This window comes from Elephantulus edwardii, unplaced genomic scaffold, assembly GCF_000299155.1.
Source record: "Elephantulus edwardii isolate Elephantulus edwardi_28Jun2011 unplaced genomic scaffold, EleEdw1.0 scaffold00020, whole genome shotgun sequence".
Classification (NCBI taxonomy): domain Eukaryota; kingdom Metazoa; phylum Chordata; class Mammalia; order Macroscelidea; family Macroscelididae; genus Elephantulus; species Elephantulus edwardii.
In genome coordinates, this window is record NW_006399770.1 from 26,021,722 (window position 1) to 26,041,560 (window position 19,839).

At 39.7% G+C, this 19,839-nt stretch overlaps 1 protein-coding gene and 1 pseudogene across 1 annotated transcript in view; both read left to right on the forward strand.

Annotated features, from left to right (window-relative positions):
• Positions 1-19,834, forward strand: part of NTNG1 (netrin G1) — a gene marked incomplete at its 3' end in the record, with an annotated part of 569,354 nt that extends 549,520 nt beyond the window's left edge. The window contains exon 7 of the mRNA XM_006882463.1: positions 19,686-19,834. Within this exon, the coding sequence (XP_006882525.1) occupies positions 19,686-19,834 (149 nt within the window). The remainder of the gene's footprint in view (positions 1-19,685) is intronic.
• On the forward strand, positions 3,487-4,440 carry LOC102854483 (annotated as a pseudogene).
• Positions 19,835-19,839: the final 5 nt, after the last annotated feature.

The window sequence follows — 19,839 nt, forward strand, 5'->3', positions numbered from 1 at the left end:
AGCAAGGCCACAGCAAACAGGAGTGAATTACAGTGATTCTCAGAGAAAAAAAAAATCATTAAGAAAAGTTACTGCTGTGTGATTTCAGTAGCTATTTTTCATACTTAAATATCTCTGCTGTTAAAAAATCCTAAGAGGGCTTAGCCCATATTTAGAACATTCCTGCCAAGTATATATAGGAAAAATTAAGTCTCTAAGGAGATATTTGGCTATAGCCTGACAAACAGGAAGCTCAAATTATATTTTAGCTTTACAAAGTGCTCAAAGGCATCGAAATTCTGTCTTTAAAAAAAACAAAATAAAAAAAAAAACAACAAACCACAAAAAAGAAAAAAACAACCCAAACCACACATGTGAATTAATGACACAATTATCTCCTTTCAGCCATAGATGCTTGCATTTCCTAATGCTGGTTATCAAAGACCTGTAGTATCACTCTCCCTCTTACTCAGAATGTGAGAGGTTATAGAAATTTGTCTTCTGTTAGAAGTGCTGTTCAGCACTGCATAGCTTATCTTTCACAATTCCCACGTCATTTCACAGAACATCAAATCCTTCTACTCTCCATTCTTCCATGTGTCCATAATAATTTTACCATCCAACTCCAATCCCCATTTCTATTTCTTGAGTTTGTATTCCAAATTTAGCTAATCACCTTCCCAATTAACAAGGAAAAAAGTTGTCCCTAAGTTCTTTCAGAAAAACAAACACACATAAAAGCTCCTCTTCACCCCCTGCCCCGTTGCTGTGAGGTGGATTGACAGTAACTCTGCAAAGCAGAACAGAACTGTTCTGTAGGGTTCCAAGAGTTTATCTTTCTGGAAGCAGATTGTCATGTGTTTGTCTCATGAGTCAGCTGTGGGTTCAAACCACCAACCTTTTGATTAGCAGCTGGGTCACCTAGTTTTCATTGCTTCACCTTTACCCATCTCCTAAGTGTGTACTGTATGCAGAAGAGAAAAACCTCACTGTTCTCTTTCTGTTAATGTTCCCCACTATATAACCAGGCACTGTACAAATATTCCTGGCAATTCTGGTACAAGCTGGGCAGGATGTCAAAAGCTTCCAGTAGTTCCCCTACCTGTGAAGACAATACCGTACCTCTGCTTTCTTATATGTAGCAGATAACCTTACCTCAGTGAAGTTTTCAGTACAGTACTTTACCTCTGCTTCCTTATGCATGGCAGATAGAAATACCTCCTCCTTCCTAGAAACTGAAATGAGGCCATCAAACACTTCCACCTCTTCTACTTCCTGCTCTCCAACTTATGAACTTTGATCCATCTGCATCTCTATTTTGACAGCCCATCTACCTGTCTCTCTGTCTACTAGTATCTATCATGCCAAAATAGATAGAGAACAAAAGGCAGTTTTTATATACTTGTTCAGTAAATGTTTATCAGCATCTATTTGATGGCAGAGATAATACTAAGTACTAATAATATCACCATATTGAACAGGACTCAGGAACTGTGTAGATATGTACAAATGAAAGATGTCTGAGTATCCACAAATTCAAGTTGCAATGAATATTTTGTAGGTTCATTTATGTCTGTCATTAAGCTTGTGTGCTGGAATAGTGGTTTAGAATTCAATCATGATCATTTCTTGATTTTCAAATGCAAAAATAGCTGCTAATGGGTATCTGTCAACACTAGTTATGGCTGAGATGGCCCTGTTGCTGCATGCATTTCCCTTCAGTGACCCAGACTCTGCTGGTTTCATGCCACCCCCAAGGCTGTGCAAGCCTTGACAAGCTGTGGAAACTGGTGTCTAGGATACCCCTACAGTTATGAGACTGTGTAGGAACTCTGAGGATTTTTATGAAATCATTTTGAGGACACTTTAGATAATGGGTAATTTGACTTGACTAAACATTGCCTATTGGTAAGCAATGAAATATGTCAAAAGCTGGTCACAAGATTAATTTCCTAAGCAGGTATCATTGTCTCAGTAAACATGATTCCTTCAATTTTTCCATTTTCAAATAACAGCATTGCCTTTGATTAACACTATTATTCTTTCCAAAGGAGTACATATATTAATTCTAGGTAATTTAGAAAGGCTGAAAAGTATAAAGGAGACAAAGTTACTGAAAGTGCCTGCATTCACAAAGCCAACCATAAACACCTGCCACTTTTGGCATCATTTGTTCTAGTATCTTTGCTAAAGGTGTATATATACTGCCTACAGTGATGGGGTCATACTATGTTAACATTTCATGTCTGCTTTGCCTCCTGAAACAGTATCATACATACCGAGATGGTGGTTTACCGTCCTGATATGCACTGCCATTGTATGTGAATATGAATCCCAACGCAAACCCTCTTTCCCTCTGTGCAAAAGGATGGAAGTTGCACCTGTTTATTAAATGAGACAAGTGCATTTCCTGACACCGGATGAGAAACTCTGTGATTTCTCAGTGCTGTTTTTATGAGCACCTTTCTTGTGTCTGTGTCTGAAGGTGTTAACCCAAATAGAATTTCAATACATCATTAATGATTGCTTTCGGAAAGGTGCTCAGCCTTTGGCTTGTGGGATTCTCAGTGAATTAATTCTTTCTCAACACCAGCAGAACCTCCCCCCCCCCTCCAAGTTTCAAAAGCTCAACTTGTTTGGTGGTGTTTCGGCAGGTGATTCGCAATTCTGCATTGGAGTCGCTTGTCATATCTGTCAGTTTCTCACTGGTGTCGAGTCAATTATAACTCATAACAACCCTTCATCGAGTTTTTGAGGGAAGGCCCTGTATTTAAAAGTTGGTTGGGCCAACAACCTGGTGTTATTTTACTTTGGAAGAAGATTCTTCTCAGTTGTACAGAACTCTTCTGTCAATTTGCTGCACTGAAGTAATCTGGGTTTGTTGTGATATTAAACCTTGTGCCATTGGAGGGGAGTTCAAATACCATAGCAGCTGCCCAGGGTGGACAGGGTTTGGTTGAGCTCCCTGTTTAAGACCGATTTGGAAGCATGAGTGGCATCCACTTTCTAAACCACATGCCTCTGGAAACTCTAAGAACTTGGGAAAATGATGATAGTTTTAGAAAGGCTTCAGGCCTTTTCTTCATTGGGTCACTATGAGTTGTTCTCGACTCAATGTCAATCCACAACAACAACAACAAATCTTCTCAGGAGGAGACAGCCCATTTTTCTTCTGCAGAGCAATTGGTGGATTCAAACCACTATTAACCTTTCATTTAGCAGCCTGCCACACTCCATATGACACCATCTGGGCTCTTAGGTTAATGCAGATTGCAGTCATTTAAAACAAGACCAGCAACACCAACAACAAACAGGTTGTCACTGAGTCATAGTGATCATATAAAACAGAGTAGAACTGCTACATGGATTTCCAGAAAGGCTGCCATATCTTTCTCCCCTGGCAGACTGCACACATAGGCTTCTCCAAAATAAAGGATGTCTCCTGGTTAAGTCGGTTGGGGAGAGTGAGATACTTAATGTGTGACAGAGACAGTGGAGATGGGAGTTATGGCTGGTCGGCGGGTGCTGCACTTTGTATTCAAAGTGGAAAATCACTTCCAGATGGTGCATTTCAATCTTGATATCCTTGGGATGAAGATTCGTAACATGAGGAATTTGAAGAAGACTGCAAAGCTACCTATTAAAGGACCTTATGATGCCTTTTGTTCATAGGGTTTCTATGGGCCATGCTCAACTCAACGGCAATCAACCACAACAACAATGATGGAAAATGGAGTAAAACAATGGTGGGATTTGGGCCTAAGGATGGTCATTTTGTTGCAGAACTGACTAAAATAATGACATTGAAGACTACAAACCAGGCAGTGATTTCATGGGTATCGTGCTTGTGTCTAGCCAGCCTGTCAGCAATGCCAGGAACTTGAAGTGGCCGCTCCAAGAAGTTTCTGAAGGTGTTTTTGAAATTGAAGCCCCAGGAGGATAGAAGTTGTTCTTGCAGAATCACGGTCCACCTCAGTCAGATCCAGTACTAGAAGGTACTCTAGCAATGTCTGATCTTCAGAAGTCCTTAAACTACTTACTGGTCTAATCTGTTGGGAATAAAAATTTATGAACAATGTGAACAGAAGCAAAAGGCCTTGCTAGGCCATGCTGACAGCCAATGTAAGGTCAAGGGTGTCAAGAGGTCAAGGGTGCTGCTGATCATGCGGCAGCATTTGGACAAATTGCCTTTTCTTGTCCCAAGAAAAAGTTGCCAAACATAGAAGAATTGATGAAAAGGGAGAACTGGAAGCTCCTGATTTCCCCGATGAGCCTGGATAAAGCAACAGCACAAGTGGTCATTTTGGCTGACCCCGATGGACAAGAAGTTTACTTTGTGGGTGACCGAGCATTTCAAGAACTTTCCAAAATGGATCCAGAGGGAAGTAAATTGTGGCAATGGCAGCAGACAAGGGTGATGAGTGGTTTGCCAAACAAAATAAACCAAAGCCATCAGTTTAACAGAATATATTTGGATCAAGCCTTTATGACCCCTGTCCAGCACCTGTGAGCCTGATGTGTCCATTAAAAGCCCTTATAACTTAGTGGTTTCCTGTACAGGCTGGGAGGCTGATGTAATAAAGACTGTGGTTTCTAGTCTTAGAGAACTCCAATCCAAGTTAGGAAATCCCCATGTGATTGGTCTAAGTAGAAATGAACTCTGGTTGTAATCTGCTCTGTCACTGGAATGATATATTCCAGACAGAGATGGAAATATATGGGACATTACCCTTGATTGAGGATAAAAAGAATTTTATTGAGCTGTGAATCATATGAAATTTATGAAAGCACTGCTATTCTAATAAATCCAATCAGTTGTTTCTAACAATCATTTTGTAGCACCTGATGAAGAGTCAGTTAATAGTAGGTCATTGCAATGCCTTACTCTCAGGTCTTAACATTTGAAAAATGTTAATGGAAATTTTGGAGAGAGTTGGTCACTTAATACCCTCATCAGCCTTGCTATTTTAAATTTTGTGCAACCAGAGAGAAGACAAGAAGGAATCAATATGTTGAATCGTGCCACATACCCAGCTCCTCACTAGTTTCTTGTAATGCTTTCTTATAGTTTTTCCTTTAGTTCTTTAGAACAAGTAAACTTTAATCACTAAAAACATGAGTCTGTAAGGAAAGGTTTAAACACAGGATCTGTCTTGGAAGTTCAGCAAGGATGGGAAGGGTCGAGCAGGGGCTGAAAAGAGTGGATAGATAACATGAGTGCAGGGAGAGGCAGGATGCAAAGGATTCATTTGCTATCATAATGAGTTAATTACCAGCCAATGGTAATTAATGTTGTAAGATGTCTATGAATGTTTGTATGAAAAAACAAATATGTTTTGTAAATACTTCAAGTGAAATAATTTTTTTTTAAAAAAAGGATTTTTTTCATCAGTGTTTCCTTTGATTAAACAAGAAGTGTCACTCTCATCATCAGGGCTTTGAAGATAGAGGAATGAAAATAGGATCGCTGGCTGCTCTTTCCGGTCAGAAGCTGCTGCTCTTCAATACATAGGCACGTCTGGCCACCCAGCTGACAGTTTGTACACGGTTCCTTACAGCCCCATCAGTGCTGCGCCTTGGCCTCATTACGCAGAGGCCAACTAGTCTGGCTACTGTCATGTGAAAACTATGCCACCAGCAATACTATTCCCAGATGGCTATAAATGCAGACAAGAGTGTAGATTTGGAGAACAAGAAGCCAAGGGAGTTCCCACATGATGGTCCCCAGGTTTCAGCCTTGGTGCCGTTTGCATCCACCCCAGTCCTCCCCACCACCGTTGCAAAGGTGGCTGGCTGGTCACTAAAAGAAGCAGGATGGTTATTCCTAGCTCAGCGCCTCCCTTCTTCTCTGGAAGCACACTTTACACATTCAGCTTGGTCCAAGACAATGCATGTTGAATGAGAGAATGCAAGTAACCTTTGAGAAAACAGGCACCGCAGCTCCAAGCTGACCTTGCAAGACTTTGTGGAATACATGGCAGTTGAATATAAATATTCCAGGAGTGCATAATTTGACCTCCGACTCTCTCAAGACCCATGCTGGCAGAAGACACATACGGATGCTAGCTTTGAGAGAGGGCATTTGCTCCCTTTCTCACTTCAAGTATCCCCCGGCCTCCCCCCTCCCCCCGCCATTCATTATTTTCTCACAGATAGTAAAAGCTACCTTTCCCTTCCACCTTGAATTTTTAACATTTAGGGGAATTGAGGGAGGAAGTAAACATTAACAATTTATAATTAGTTTGTGTTTTATATTTTTTCCAAGCACCTCCACCTAATTCATCTTGATGCTCCCAACCACTGTTAGGTGGGTAAGTAGGACAAGTATTATTATCCTTGCCATAGAAGTGAGAAAAGAGGGGCACAAAGAGGTTAAGTGATTTTTCCCAAGTTCACTCAGCCCATTAACAGCAAAGAAAGGACTTGAATTGCAAGCCCTTCATCTAATTCTCTCCATGTCACCTCATGCTTTAGCACATGTGAGGAGAAAGTATATCCCTGTTACACGGGACATCAGGTATGTCTGACAAGAAAGAGCAGATCAACCACGAAGCGCCACCTGTATCATCATCAAAAACTCATAATATTAGAAAAGTCCAACAAGAATGCCTAACATTATGCCTTTTAAAAAATGTTTCCCATTGAAAACCCTTCAGAGATAATTAAACTCAAAAGAATTGTATAAGTATTAAAATACAGTTGTCAATAGAATGAATCTAAGCTTTACATATGCAACTCCAAAGTTTGTAGGGTTTACTGTCATTTCCATCTCTTAGAATAGAGCCTCGTTAGGTGATGAATGGATAGATAAATGGGTAGATAGATGGATGACTGGATGAATAGATGGATGGATGAATGGATAGATGTCACTGAATGGTTTTGTTAAATGTCCAAGATCTTACAGGAATTGGATGCCTCGTCAGGACCAGTTGTGCTGCCAACTCAAAGGCATGTGGTTCAAATTCATCAGCTGCTCCATGGAAGAAAGATGGATCATCTCCTTGTATATGCTTTACTGCCTTTGAAAACCCAAGAAGGGGGAAGAGGTCAGCTATGAGTCAGTTCCAACTCAACAGTGTAGAACAGCAATGTCTTTTCAGAGTCCTGGGATGGTACAAACAGTTGCCGCATTTTGAGTCCACTCGGAGGTGCCTCCAAAGAAAGACGTGGCAATCCTCTTCCCAACAGTTAGCAAGTGAAAATCCTACAGAAGCTAGTGCTTCACTGACACCCATGGGATTGCCATGAATTGGCATCACTTTCACAGCAACTAGTGTCAGAGACTTCTCAGGGCATAGTCGTAAGAAACTGTGCTGCAAACTCACAGGCACATGGTTTGAATCCACCAACTGCTTCATGGGAAAAGGATGGGCAATCTCCTTCCATGCCATTTATTGCATCTGAAAACCCACTGGAGGGTCTGCTATGAGTTGGTTCCGACACAACAGCACAGAACAATGACGACAACAGCAACAGCAAAGTGATATGGAAGGATATCAAAGTGGCATAGTGGGTTCAGTGTTGGACAGCTAACCACAGGTTAATGGTGCTTTGAGCCCACAGTCCTTTCAAGAAAGAAAAATAAGGCAATCTCATTCTAGAAGGATTTAGCACTCCACAAACCCTCTGGGGCATTTCTACTTTGTCCTGTGGACTCACTATGAGATGGAATCAGCTCAATGGCAGTGGATAGGGTTTGGTTTTTTTATTGTATTCTTTTCACTGCATGATTCTTCCTCTCATGATCAGACATAACTGAGAAAAGAGTGGTGGAGAAATGCAGTTAGTACAACTAGAATGCTGGTGCCCTCCCCCAGATGACCACCTACCAGGCCGTTTCTCCCATCCACTGCAGGGAGCTCACCTGCAGCTTCAATGTTATATCTCACAACTTGTATATCACACCTCACGGCTGAATAAATGGGTCATAATCATAGCTCTTCACAGCGCGGCCAGAGACTCTAAAACGCCTGAATCAGACCTGGATGGAGCACGCATCCCTTTGTTATTACCCTGTTTGGTGGAGGTTATTCACTCTTTGACGTTTCTTTGAAAAGGATAGGAACAATTTGGGACATCTTTCCCTCGGCAATCCTGGGCGCATTTCAGGTAGTGAAGGTAGAGGTCACTTTATTAATACAGCCATCAAGGAGAGCTGTCATCACATTGATTCCTTGAAGTGCAGGAGACAAAGCCAAAAAGAGGAACTTTCAAGTCTATAAATACAGGCCTCGCACTGCCCGAGCTTAGCAGCTCACCGACAGGGCAAACCTAAATGTATAGCTTTGAACAAACCTAAACAGAGAAAAGAAAATATCCCTTTGGTAATGTCATGAATCATCATGACAAAAATGGGAATACGCGATCCTTCAGGTTTAGAGAGAGAGAGAGGAAAAAAAGAATACACTAAACTCAGCTGCTGCCCTCTTGAAACAAATAGGAACTATATCTGGGTCTAATTTTCCAAACCTTCTAGAAAGGACTAATAAAAAAGAAAAATTTTGAAAAAGGCCTCAAGGTCTCAGAATTCACTTTTTAGAAAATAGATTGCCGTTTGAAGAGAAAGAAAATGTTTTAAACTCAAGATGAACGGGGTGGGGAAAATGAAATAATTGAACAATTAAGCTAAATCACTGTGACTCTCATCTTCCAAGTCACAGGAAATTTAGGTTGGAAGAGGGAATAAGAAATACTGCTCCTGACTATTTCTCTTTGTGGAAATTAAGAGTATTTACATAAATCTAGCAATTGCAGGAGTTTATTTATCTCATATGGTGGTGTATTCTCTCTGAAGCTGAGATCACAGTTATTAAAATATTTTCCTGACTTCAGCCTTTTCACTAGGAAGCCACACTTCATCTTTTGGCCACATAACGCTGTTTAGATCTTTCATTAACACTACAACCTTACTGTAACATTTGACTATCTTGGTGATCCCATTGAGAGACATTCCCAATATTGAAACATCAGAGAGTATAGATTATATCGTTTGACTGTAGATATACAGTAAATTAATTCTTATCAATAGTAAAATAAATTCGTTTAGAGTACTGAAGGTGTTGCCAAAGCAATATTCACTCACTCACGCACTGCAGTCGCGTTACAGCCACCCCCGTACCCCTTCTAGCTGAGCCTTCAGTGGGTTTTCAGAGGCTGTCAATCACACAGGAAGAGGCTGCGCATCTTTCCACAGTGCACTTGGTGGATCTGAACCATCTTCTTTTGGCTTCACAGCAAAATTCCCTACCCACTAGGCCACCCATTAGGAGCTTCCTCAAAGCAATATTCGCTTTCCCTTAGTGGTAAAGAGGGAGATTTGGCGGCCTAGTGGCAAAAAGATGCACTGAAATCCCGAAGATACACCATTTGAGGCCAGCAGCTGTTCTACAGGAGGGTGAGAAATCTCGTGTGTGATTAACTGCCTCTGAAAACCCACTGGAGGGTCAGCTCCAATTAATCAGGACACAACAACAACTGTGGTAAACAACTACACTCCCAACCCAAAGGCTCACTGTGCAAATGAACCAGCAGTTCCGTGGGACAAAGATGGACAACCTCCTCCTGTGTGATTTACTGCCTCTGAAAACCCACTGGAGGGTCAGCTATGGGTCGGTTCTGACTCAATAGTACACAACAACAAATTATATACCCAAAAAAAAACCCATTACTATGTGCATCCAATACTGGGTCAAGCATTTTATAAAAGAATTTCCCAATCAGTCCCATTCTTGTTTATTGAAATAACTCCCTCTTGTTATTGTTGCTGTTATGTTCCTCTGAATTTGAACCAATTCACAGCTGACCCTCCAGCAGGTTTTCAGAGGCAGTGAATCTCAGGGAAGAGATTGCCCATCTTTCTCCCTCAGCTGGTGGATTCAAGACATGAGCCTTTGAGATTGCAGAACAGCTTCTAGCCACTAGGACACCAGGACTCCCTAATTTAAAAGTAAAGCATTTCAAAGTAAGTTCTTAATTTTCCATTCGAGGTAAATTCACATGAAAAGGTCCTAGATAAAGTGATTTCTGAAAGAACCATGTGTGATAGAAGTCCCAGATGGATTTTTAATCTGTAAATGCTCACAAGATGAAATGGAGACAATTTTGGTGTTTACCCTCATATCACTTCTGTCAACAGATGATAGATGCCTGAAACGTTAAGATGAGGATTCTGAAGTTAAATGCAAGAGAATGCCGTGATAATTTTGCAATTCTATGCCTAAAATCTCAAACTCATGGTCCATGAGTGGGAACCTGACTCATAGCTGACTCTCCAGCAGGTTTTCAAAGGCTGTAAACTTCACAGGAGGAGATTACCCATCTTTCTCCCACAGAGCAACTAGTTTCATTCAAACCACTTGCCTTTGAGGTGACAGCACAGCTCGCTGCCCTCTAGACCACCAGAGTTCTCCATGCATAGAAGAAATGTCAGCGAGGATGCCAATGTGTTTGTCTGTCCAGCACTAGAACTTCCATAGATATTTTGTTTATTGTTTTATATTTTTTTATGATTGTTGATTACATTTTTTACATGCATTCTTTTGATCTGAGCAGGAGCTTACAAAGCACATTGGCTTTTTTCAGTCATTCATGCATGTTTTGTTTTATAACGTGTAATTAATTACAATACACACAATGCCTGATAATCTTTTTATTCCATATTACTTTTCCTTTCATTCATCTTAGTATGTATTTGTCTAATAATTAATTTTCTACTCCCGTCTTCCTTTCCCTGATACAATTCTAGAATCATATTCTCTAAAGGTAAACCTTTCTGTAGCTTTTATTGTTTCAATTTTCTTCTTTTCTCTTTTAAATTTTTTTATTTAAATTTATTATTAATTTCAGTAAAAATTTACAGAGACCTTGGATTTCCATTTATTCATTGTTGCACTTTTCTCCCCTCCCAAGCCTCCTCCCCCCCTTCGCTCTTCTCTTTGAAAAGTAAAAGAAAAATTCTTCCACTGTTTTACAAACCCTCCCCCAGGTCCACTCCACCATGTAGCCTTCGCTCTAGACTCCTGTCATGACAAAAATACCTAATCACATATCCCTTTTTAAACAGTTTTCTCCCTCATCTGTTTCAATGCAGTATATATGTAGCTTTTTATAACAGGGGCTTGCCTAGTATTTGTTCTTTGGTGACTGACTTTTTCACTTAGCATTATGCCTTCTAGACTCACCCATGTTGTATACTGTTTCGTGAGTTCTTCATTGTTTTACAAAGTTGCATAAGACTCCCTTGTATGATGATAAGGAGAACTTGTGCTCTGTTCATTCCCTGTCCAGTACCCTAGTCTACCTTCTCTTCTCATCTTGGCCTTTGAGTAATTGTTGAGAAGTCTCATATTGACTCCTTAGTTAAATTAGTTGTTTATAAATATTGTTATGTACTGTCTGATCAGAAACAACACATCATGACCCTCCAGCATGTTAACGAAGGCAGAAAATCATATCACAAGGAAGGATATTTCCATCTTTCTCCTGCAGAGCCCCTGGTAGATTTGAACCATGTTCCTTTGGGTTGACAGCACAACTCCTAAGCAAGTTTAATTCTGAATATTCAAGACTATTCTACAGGCCGATTGACTGTCAGTGAACTGTTACCAGATTGCTTTGATTACAGTGTATAGTATGTTTTGTATCTAAGAATGTGAAACCCTTGTTGTGAAGTTGTTCTTGTTGTTTATTGCTATCGAGTTGAGCACAACTCATAGCAACCCTATGAACAAAAGTCCTAAAGCCTTTCTTTAACTATGGTCTTTTCTCCAAGTTCATAGAGTTTCCAGAGGCATGTTGTTTAGGAAGTGGATGCCACTCCTTCTTCCAAACTGGTCTTAAACTGAGAGTTCCACCAAACACTGTCCATCATGGGCAGCTATTATGGCATTAACTGTCTTAATTTTCTACCATATTGTTCTGACTATGGAATTTCTTTCTTTTCAATATGAAGTGTATTAGTTCTGTTTTGTTTTTCATTTCATAAAATTGTTTTGAGGTTATTTGTTTTGGGGCTGCATTGAATCTATAAAATGCTTTAGGTACAAATGATATTTTTAATATATTAGGTCTTCAATCCATGAACATACTATTGCTTTCCATTTGTGTAGGTCTCTTTTAGACTTTTATAGTATGTTTTATTATACTTATTATGTACACTTGTAATGCTCCTAGTGAGGTTAATTCATAGACATTTTAACAATTTGAGCCTATTATAAATTGCATTTTTCTCTTGATTTCTCTTTCAGAGTACTCTTTTCTTATTGTAAACACAACTTATTTTTGTGTGTTGACTTTTTTACCCAAAAATGTTGTTAAGTTCCTCTCTTACTGCCAGCATATATCTTTTAAACTGTTCAGGGTCTTTTGTGTACCAGGCCATGGAAGCTTCACAAACAGTGTCACATCTTCCTTTGCAAATTGAAAACTTATTTGCCTTATTGCTCAGAGTAGAATGCCCAGTACAATGTTGAATACTATAATTCCTGTTCTCAAAAGGAAGTCTCTTGGTGTTTCTCCATTGCATATAATATTGGCTGTTAGTTTTGCCTTTAAACATGTTGAGAAATTTCCCTTCCACTTATATTTTACTGAGAGTTTTGATCAAGAAAGCCTGCTGAATTTTATTGAGTGCCTTTTCTGTATCAATTGGCATGACCTTAGGTCTCTCTGATATTCAATAACACTCTGTTGCATCACTGCAGTCTCCCTTCATTTTTTTACTAGTTGTACAGCCCACAAACTCCAGCAGCCACTTTGTGCCATCAAAAAGAAAATCAGGGTACAGCCTTTTCAAATTAGTTTCTTCTCTGTGCTCCCTGTCTTGAGTGTTAACAAAGACTTCTGCCTAAATACCACCATATGAACGCAGAGCGCGTGAGAACCTACAGAAGAATCACTGAATTAAACATCTTGCTCCCTGGTAAGTGGAACTATGAACTAGATTTTGAGGTACACAGAACATGATATGGTGATAGAAACTTTAATATATTTCCTTTTACTTTCTTTTTTGTTGTGACCAAACTTACTGCCTTTGAGTCAGGCATGGCTCATAGCATTCCTTTGTTGGATTTCTGAGGCTTTCATATTAATAGGAGTACACTAATTTTTCTCCCATGGAATAGGTGGTGAATTTGAATTGCTACCCTTTCAGCTAGTATTCTAACATATAACATTCTCTACTCCCACAGCTTCTTTTTCTAAATTGAAAAAAAAAGCCAATTCTGTTGCCATAGTTACTATGATTCCTAGTGACTCTACAAGACAGAGTAGACTAGTCCCACAGTGTTTCCAAAGCTGTGATCTTTACTGAAGCTGATTTCCACTTCTTTTGCCAATGGAACAGCTGTGGGTTCAAGCTGCTGAACCTTCAGTTAGCAGCCAAGTGCTTTAACCCTGGTACAACCAGGGATCTTTTACGCAAAGAGCTATATTATGTAAATCAGGAAAACTAGGTTCTAGTTTTAGCCCTACTGTAAATTGTTTTTCCTTGTTTCATCTATAGCTTCTCTAGAGGGTTCCTGAAATTTCCATTAAGATCTCATTTTATTATTGTGTTGAAGCAACCCACTGTAGTCACATAGGTTCTGATTCATAGGACCCTCCATGAGTTCTAAGAGGCTGTTAGTTTTTACAGGAAAAGAATGCCCATCTTCCTTCCAATAAGTGGCTGGGACATTCCTACTAATACATTCCACACCATGATACCATCAGTGTCTCCTTTCATTGAGATTTACAGCCTCAGAAATCGGTGGAGGGTTTCTATGAGTCAGAATCAACTCAATAACAATGAAGCTTTTTTTAAAATTTTGTTTTACAGTACTATTTTTACGTGTACCTTCAAATCAGATCTGACTGGTACAGGAGGAGATTGCCCCCTCCTTCTCCAGCAGAGCATCTGGTGGATTTGAACCGCGTACCTCTGGGATTGCAGTGCAGCGTCTTGCCACTAGGCCACCAGAGCTCCCTTGACAATGAATGACTTGGTTCCTTTTCTATTTGTGAGCAATATTAATGGGTCCATATTAGATGCTGAAATTCTGCATTTTCTACGCCAAGAAAATAAATAATCTACCCCTCTATTTAAACTATCTTGTCAGTTTGAACTCTCAGTGGCAATGAGAAGAGACTGTCCGTCTTTCTCCCACTGACAGGCTGGCAAATTGGACCAGCAAGACACACCGCCCAGCCTTTGGTCAAGCAGTAGAACTTGCTATGGGCTGCCTCACCAAAGCCCCCTTGAAAATCCATTGTCTCTCACTCAGCTAGAATCACTGAATGGGTTCATTCTGCTTTTCCCTGAGCACAACGGGGGTAACTGCTCATCTTCACTGTTATGGCTGACTCTTTGTTCCAGGTCTTCCCCATTCCACCCCCAACATTAATTGACAAGTAATTTCCTTATTGTTTGTCCCAACTATAACATAACCCTACATACCCACCAGAATAATCTTTCTTTAAATATTGCTCAATTACGTTATTACCTTTCCTCCAAAACTTGGTGCACTCATACCAAGCATCTCTCATGTTCATTAGCGTTGTTAATATTGGAGGGCAGATAATTCTTTGTTATGGAGGATGTCCCAGGTACTGCACTATGTTAAGCAGCCTCTCTGACTTCTGTATAAAAATAGCATCACCTTCCCTCTGTTTCCAGGCTTTGATGACCAAAAGCATGGTAAAATATCCCTGGGGATACAAAATCCTTTGCTGAGAGCCACTGTGTTAGCCTGATATCCAAAGACCTCTACTAAGTATCAATTTCTCAATTATTGCCAATGTCTTTTCTAATTATATACTAAAATCAACTGTGTCAGATTCAATCAGAAACATTCAGTGTTTATTTGGAAAATCTCTCTCGCCCTTCTTCAAAGTCAGCTTTCTCTCATTCCGATCTGTTTAAGTATTTATTCCTGGAGAACTGGATAGTCTTGCACTTTAGTTAGACTTTTATGATCGGTTTCATAAATGCATGTCATCACTGCATTTTGTTGAGAACATTATTTCTCAGCGTCTTTCCTTCACCGTCTATCTTCCTCTTCCTGTGCCTTAAATGAAGGTATCTTCCGGGGTTCTATCTTTAGCCTTCAATTTTATTTGGCCTGGATACTCTCAATAGTCATCTCCTTTTGCTCTGTCTTTTCTAACTATGTCCACACCACCCCGCTCCAAGTCTGTACAGTGAGCACACACTATCTCCTGAACCATTAACCAATTGTTCCAAGGGCTAATGGATAATAAAATTCCCACAGAAAAGCCTGCAGAGCCCTCAAAGTCAATAACCTTCTTTCCTGGACTTTTCTTCCTCTATTATTTGCTTAATAATTTAATTAACACATTATTTTATAATACATTGAAATATTCAAGATAGGAATCTCAGAATCTGACACTTCTCACGGTATACTAACAAATACCTTTCCTCTTCTCTCTCCCCATGCCTCTAGCCTAGGCCTAAGACTATGTTACTGAAGTATCTGGTCTCTTTACCAGTACTCTTTTCTGGTTCATCCTCACTTTTCCATTCCTTTTAAAATATTGTCTGTAAGTCTTTAATAGCCTCCCATTGCCTATTATTTGAACTCCACAGAGAAGATGGCAGCACCTTCACAACCTTCCTAGTCTCTGTTTTCTCTCTATATATTCTATACTCAAACTACAAAAGTTCATTCATAATTCACTCATGTGTGACCATGTTTCTCTTCATCAGGGTCCAATCAGAAAAATGAAACCACATAGGTATTTAAAGGAAATTTAAAAATGAAAGGAGGACACTGAATAAACTTGGAGACAGCAACTGCTGTGTAAGTCTTAATTACTCTGGGGCTGAGGGATTCCAGGGAAGACACAGCTACCAGACACTTGAAGCTTGGAGCTGAGATCCAACAGCTCTGGAAACTGCATCTCTGGTGGCTGCAAAACCTTCGAAATGCTAACCAGGAATCCCTTGGAGCAAGAACTGAAACATGCTTCCTAAATGGTACCTGGTTCTGAATAAATCGAAGCATGGGAACCAAATGCTGATGATATCATGAAGAGCTACTGCTGGACAAAGCTGTTGGGAAGAACTATCAGGCAAGAAAAACGATGTCTCTTCCTCCTACACTCTGCTCCCTCTAGTGCCACCTACTGGTGACCCCAGTTGGCAGCTCGCCTCAACGTCCGAAGGGTGGCCTTTAAAGAGTTAACAGACAATTGCTTATCAATCACTGCATTTTCTCATTCCTTTGATTTTAATCAGCCTCCCTATCCATAATGGTATTTCTACTAAGAACTGCCTGATGTACTTATAATCCTTCGTTCAAATGTAACCTCCTCCCTAAAATCTTCCTAAGAATAAATATTTGTATGATCATCTGATTCCCCTAGGAGTTTGTAACTACAGACATACCTCAGAGTTATTGCAGGTTCTGTCTGTTCCAGACCACAGCAGTAAAGCAACGGTCACAATAAAGCAAGTTAGACAATTTTTTTTTAATTTCCACTGCATATAAAATTAATGTTTACACTATTCTATGTTCTGTCAAGTGTATAACAGAATGGAAAATAAAAATTAAAGTATGAGGAGGATTTCCAAAATGTGACACAGAGACACAAACTGAGCACTGGCTTTTGGAAAAACAGCACCAATAGATTTGTTTGTTGCAGGAGTGCCACAAATAAAGTGCAATTTTCTGCCAAACAAGGTAAAGCAGAATATAATGAAATGAGTATGCCTGTCTGTTCTTCTTAGTCTTTTCCTTTTATGTCATAATTATTTCTGTATGTTTACTTGTTTGTTTTCCACCACATTATGAGCCCCTTTGAGTCAGGTAGAGTTATAACCATAACATTTTGCAGAGTACCTGGAGCTCAGCAGATGCTCATAGGATCATTTTAAGATAATCTTTATTAGGTAATTTTTAATATATATTTTATCTTGCCAGTTAGGTTTTAAATCCATAAGAGCAGAAATCATGTTTTTATTTATTAATTTTCTTTTCCTCATGTCATTTATGAATGAGAATCAACTTGACAGCATTGGGGTTTCTCAGTATTTTCGGCCTAATGATTCTTTTTCACATGCTGAACAAGAACTCAATGGTATTTGCTAACTGCCTAGTTTATTCATTAGCCAGCACAATTTTGACTCAGAATGACATGAAGATGAAGCGTGCATATGAAATAGCAGGTAAGATCTGTAGTTAGGTTTAGCAGTGCCCTTGATTTCAACAGTTAGAGATAGTGGCACATATGGTAAAGAATCCACTTGTTAAAGGCATATCATAGTCAAGATATCAAATGTAATGAGTTTCACAGTGAATTCCTAAGAAATGAATTCTATAAGGTTTTGGGTATTTTTTTCCTGTTAACCTTGTATAGACAATATATTTATCCAATCTGTGAGATTATTAATCTTGGGTTATTTCTGATCCTTGTTTATTTGCTTACTTTCTCACAATCATCCAAATCAGCTAGTATATTATTTAAATTTAGGAACGGCATAAAATGTTAGCTCAAACATCATCTTCAGGGGGATTAAAAAAAACAACAAAACACCCAAACTTGTTCAACAACTGATTTACATTCAGGTCCAAGAAGAAGAAAACTGCCTCTTTTTAATTTTTTTTTTTTTCTGAAGAGGAGTGATATTTAATTAACTATTGATTTCTTCTCAATTATTCAAGGAAAGCAATTATCGATATTGATGGAACAGATCTTTCCCTACCTCTAGTGCTCCAATGAAAGGAAATATCCCATTCAGCAATCTGCTGCCTGGAACAAGAAATGCTGAGAATCTTTAACTTTAAATGGAAGCACTTATTTGGATCTGTTTATCCCATGTTGCCCCAATTAAGCAGATATTTCCTGAAGTGTAAGCAAAACAAAATCCTCAAAACCCATATATGCTTTCCAAATTAACAAGAAAAGGAGGGCTTTTACCAGCTCTGACCATTGGGCTCACCACTTTGCGTGTGAACTTGCCCTCACAGACCTTGGCATTTTCACCCATGACTGAGAAGAGAGTATAAATTGTGTCAAATGTTCCTCATTTCTAAGCCACCTAATGAAATGTTGTTTGCATAATTTTTAAAACCCTTTCTATATCAATTAAAAGATTTAATAGGCCTTAATATTAATAGACCTTAATATTCAGGTCTGACATTTATAAATAGTTAAGTGTGGTTACATTTAGAAATTGTACCAATATGTTCACACTCTTATGTTAGAGAACAGCAAGAAATCAGTGAGTAAGGTGGTAAAACAGGCCCTGTGTAAGGAAGGGCTTCGTTATTTATTTTGTGGCTGTCCACCACCACCATTACCTCAACTCATCTGCACTCAGAACATTGGCATGATTGTGTGTTAAGAAGCCTTTTTTGAAAGTGACAAGACTCGTGAATGTGATTAATGGACAAGGCAAGAGTGTTTCTTTGGTTATGCTATGGAGTGTGGGGCTTATTTTGAAAAATATTTTGCACTTAGTGTAAACGTGAGAGATTGTGTGCTTGTGTGTGTTTGATTCACGTGGAAATTTCACCTGTGGGAGGAATTTGGTCATGATATTTTTACAAAATGAAAAATGTTATACTTTAAACTAAGCTATTTTTTTCCTGCTCAGTCCCCAGTCTCCCCTCCAGAGTGGGGTCTATATGTTAAGTGCTTAAGCAGCATGTGTTGCGGGGAAGTGTTCTTGACTCTTGGAAGTCTTTGTTTTTGTTTTAATTTCCCTGGATTCTATTTAACATTCTGCTAAATCAGTGAAACCTTGATTATCTTTAAGAAAAAGAGAGCGAGAGAGAGACATGGAATTAATGACGATAACCAGAATTTTGAAAAGACTGGGAATTATTAAAAAGTTACCTGGCAAACATGAATGAATTTCAGTTTCTGGAATTGCTTTTCTTTATTTAGTCCAAGTGATTTTTATTCATTGATGAATACAATGACATTTTGGTAATCAGGGTTTCACTAGTTACATTTGTTTCTAATTCTCAAAAACCAGGACAACCTTGGAATCTATACCCCATATTTACAAGATGATAAAAATCATCTTTTCCCCCCCAATAGTCTATCCTAATAAAGATTGCTCTTCCTCACGCTGGCTCACTCCCCAGCAGGACAAGCTTCCCCTCCCCTGGGCTGGCTGTCGCCTGCCTGGAGCATGCTGCTTTCGCTTGTCCCATCCGCTTCAGTTAGTCCCTGGCTCTTCCCTGCAGGTTCACACTCTCTCGCATGCTGGACTGGGAAGCTGGGATCTGCCAGGGAGAAGGGCCCACTCTTTAGAAGTTTATTTTATCAACACTGCTTTGCATTTTAGCCACCACTCCTTTCACTTCCAAGCTCTGCCTCTTGTATCAGGCACTTGCTCTTTAAAAACCAGAGCACAACAGGTCCTGGGGCCATGAAGAGAAGACAGTGCCAAACCGGAAGTATTATCATATCACCTTGCGTTCAATGGCCTGAAATGGACAATGATAACATCCAAAATTGTAGGGAGGTGGAAATCTATATAGAAGGGTCTAATATGGTTAAAACAAAGACAGCAAACTACATTTGTTTGGAAATTGGAGTCACATGCTTAGTTTGTGGAAGGGAGGGGGCGAGTGTGAGAACGATCGATTGAGATTTTTTTGTTGTTAAGGCTGAAAACATGATGTACTAGATGATCTTAAATTGATTGTACTTCTCCTCCCCGCACCCTACCCCCTGCCCTCCCCTTCATTCTGCAGCGAATGTGTGCGACAACGAGCTCCTGCACTGCCAGAACGGAGGGACATGCCACAACAACGTGCGCTGCCAGTGCCCAGAAGCTTACACCGGCATCCTCTGCGAGAAGCTGCGGTGCGAGGAGGCCGGCAGCTGCGGCGCGGGCTCCGGGCAGGG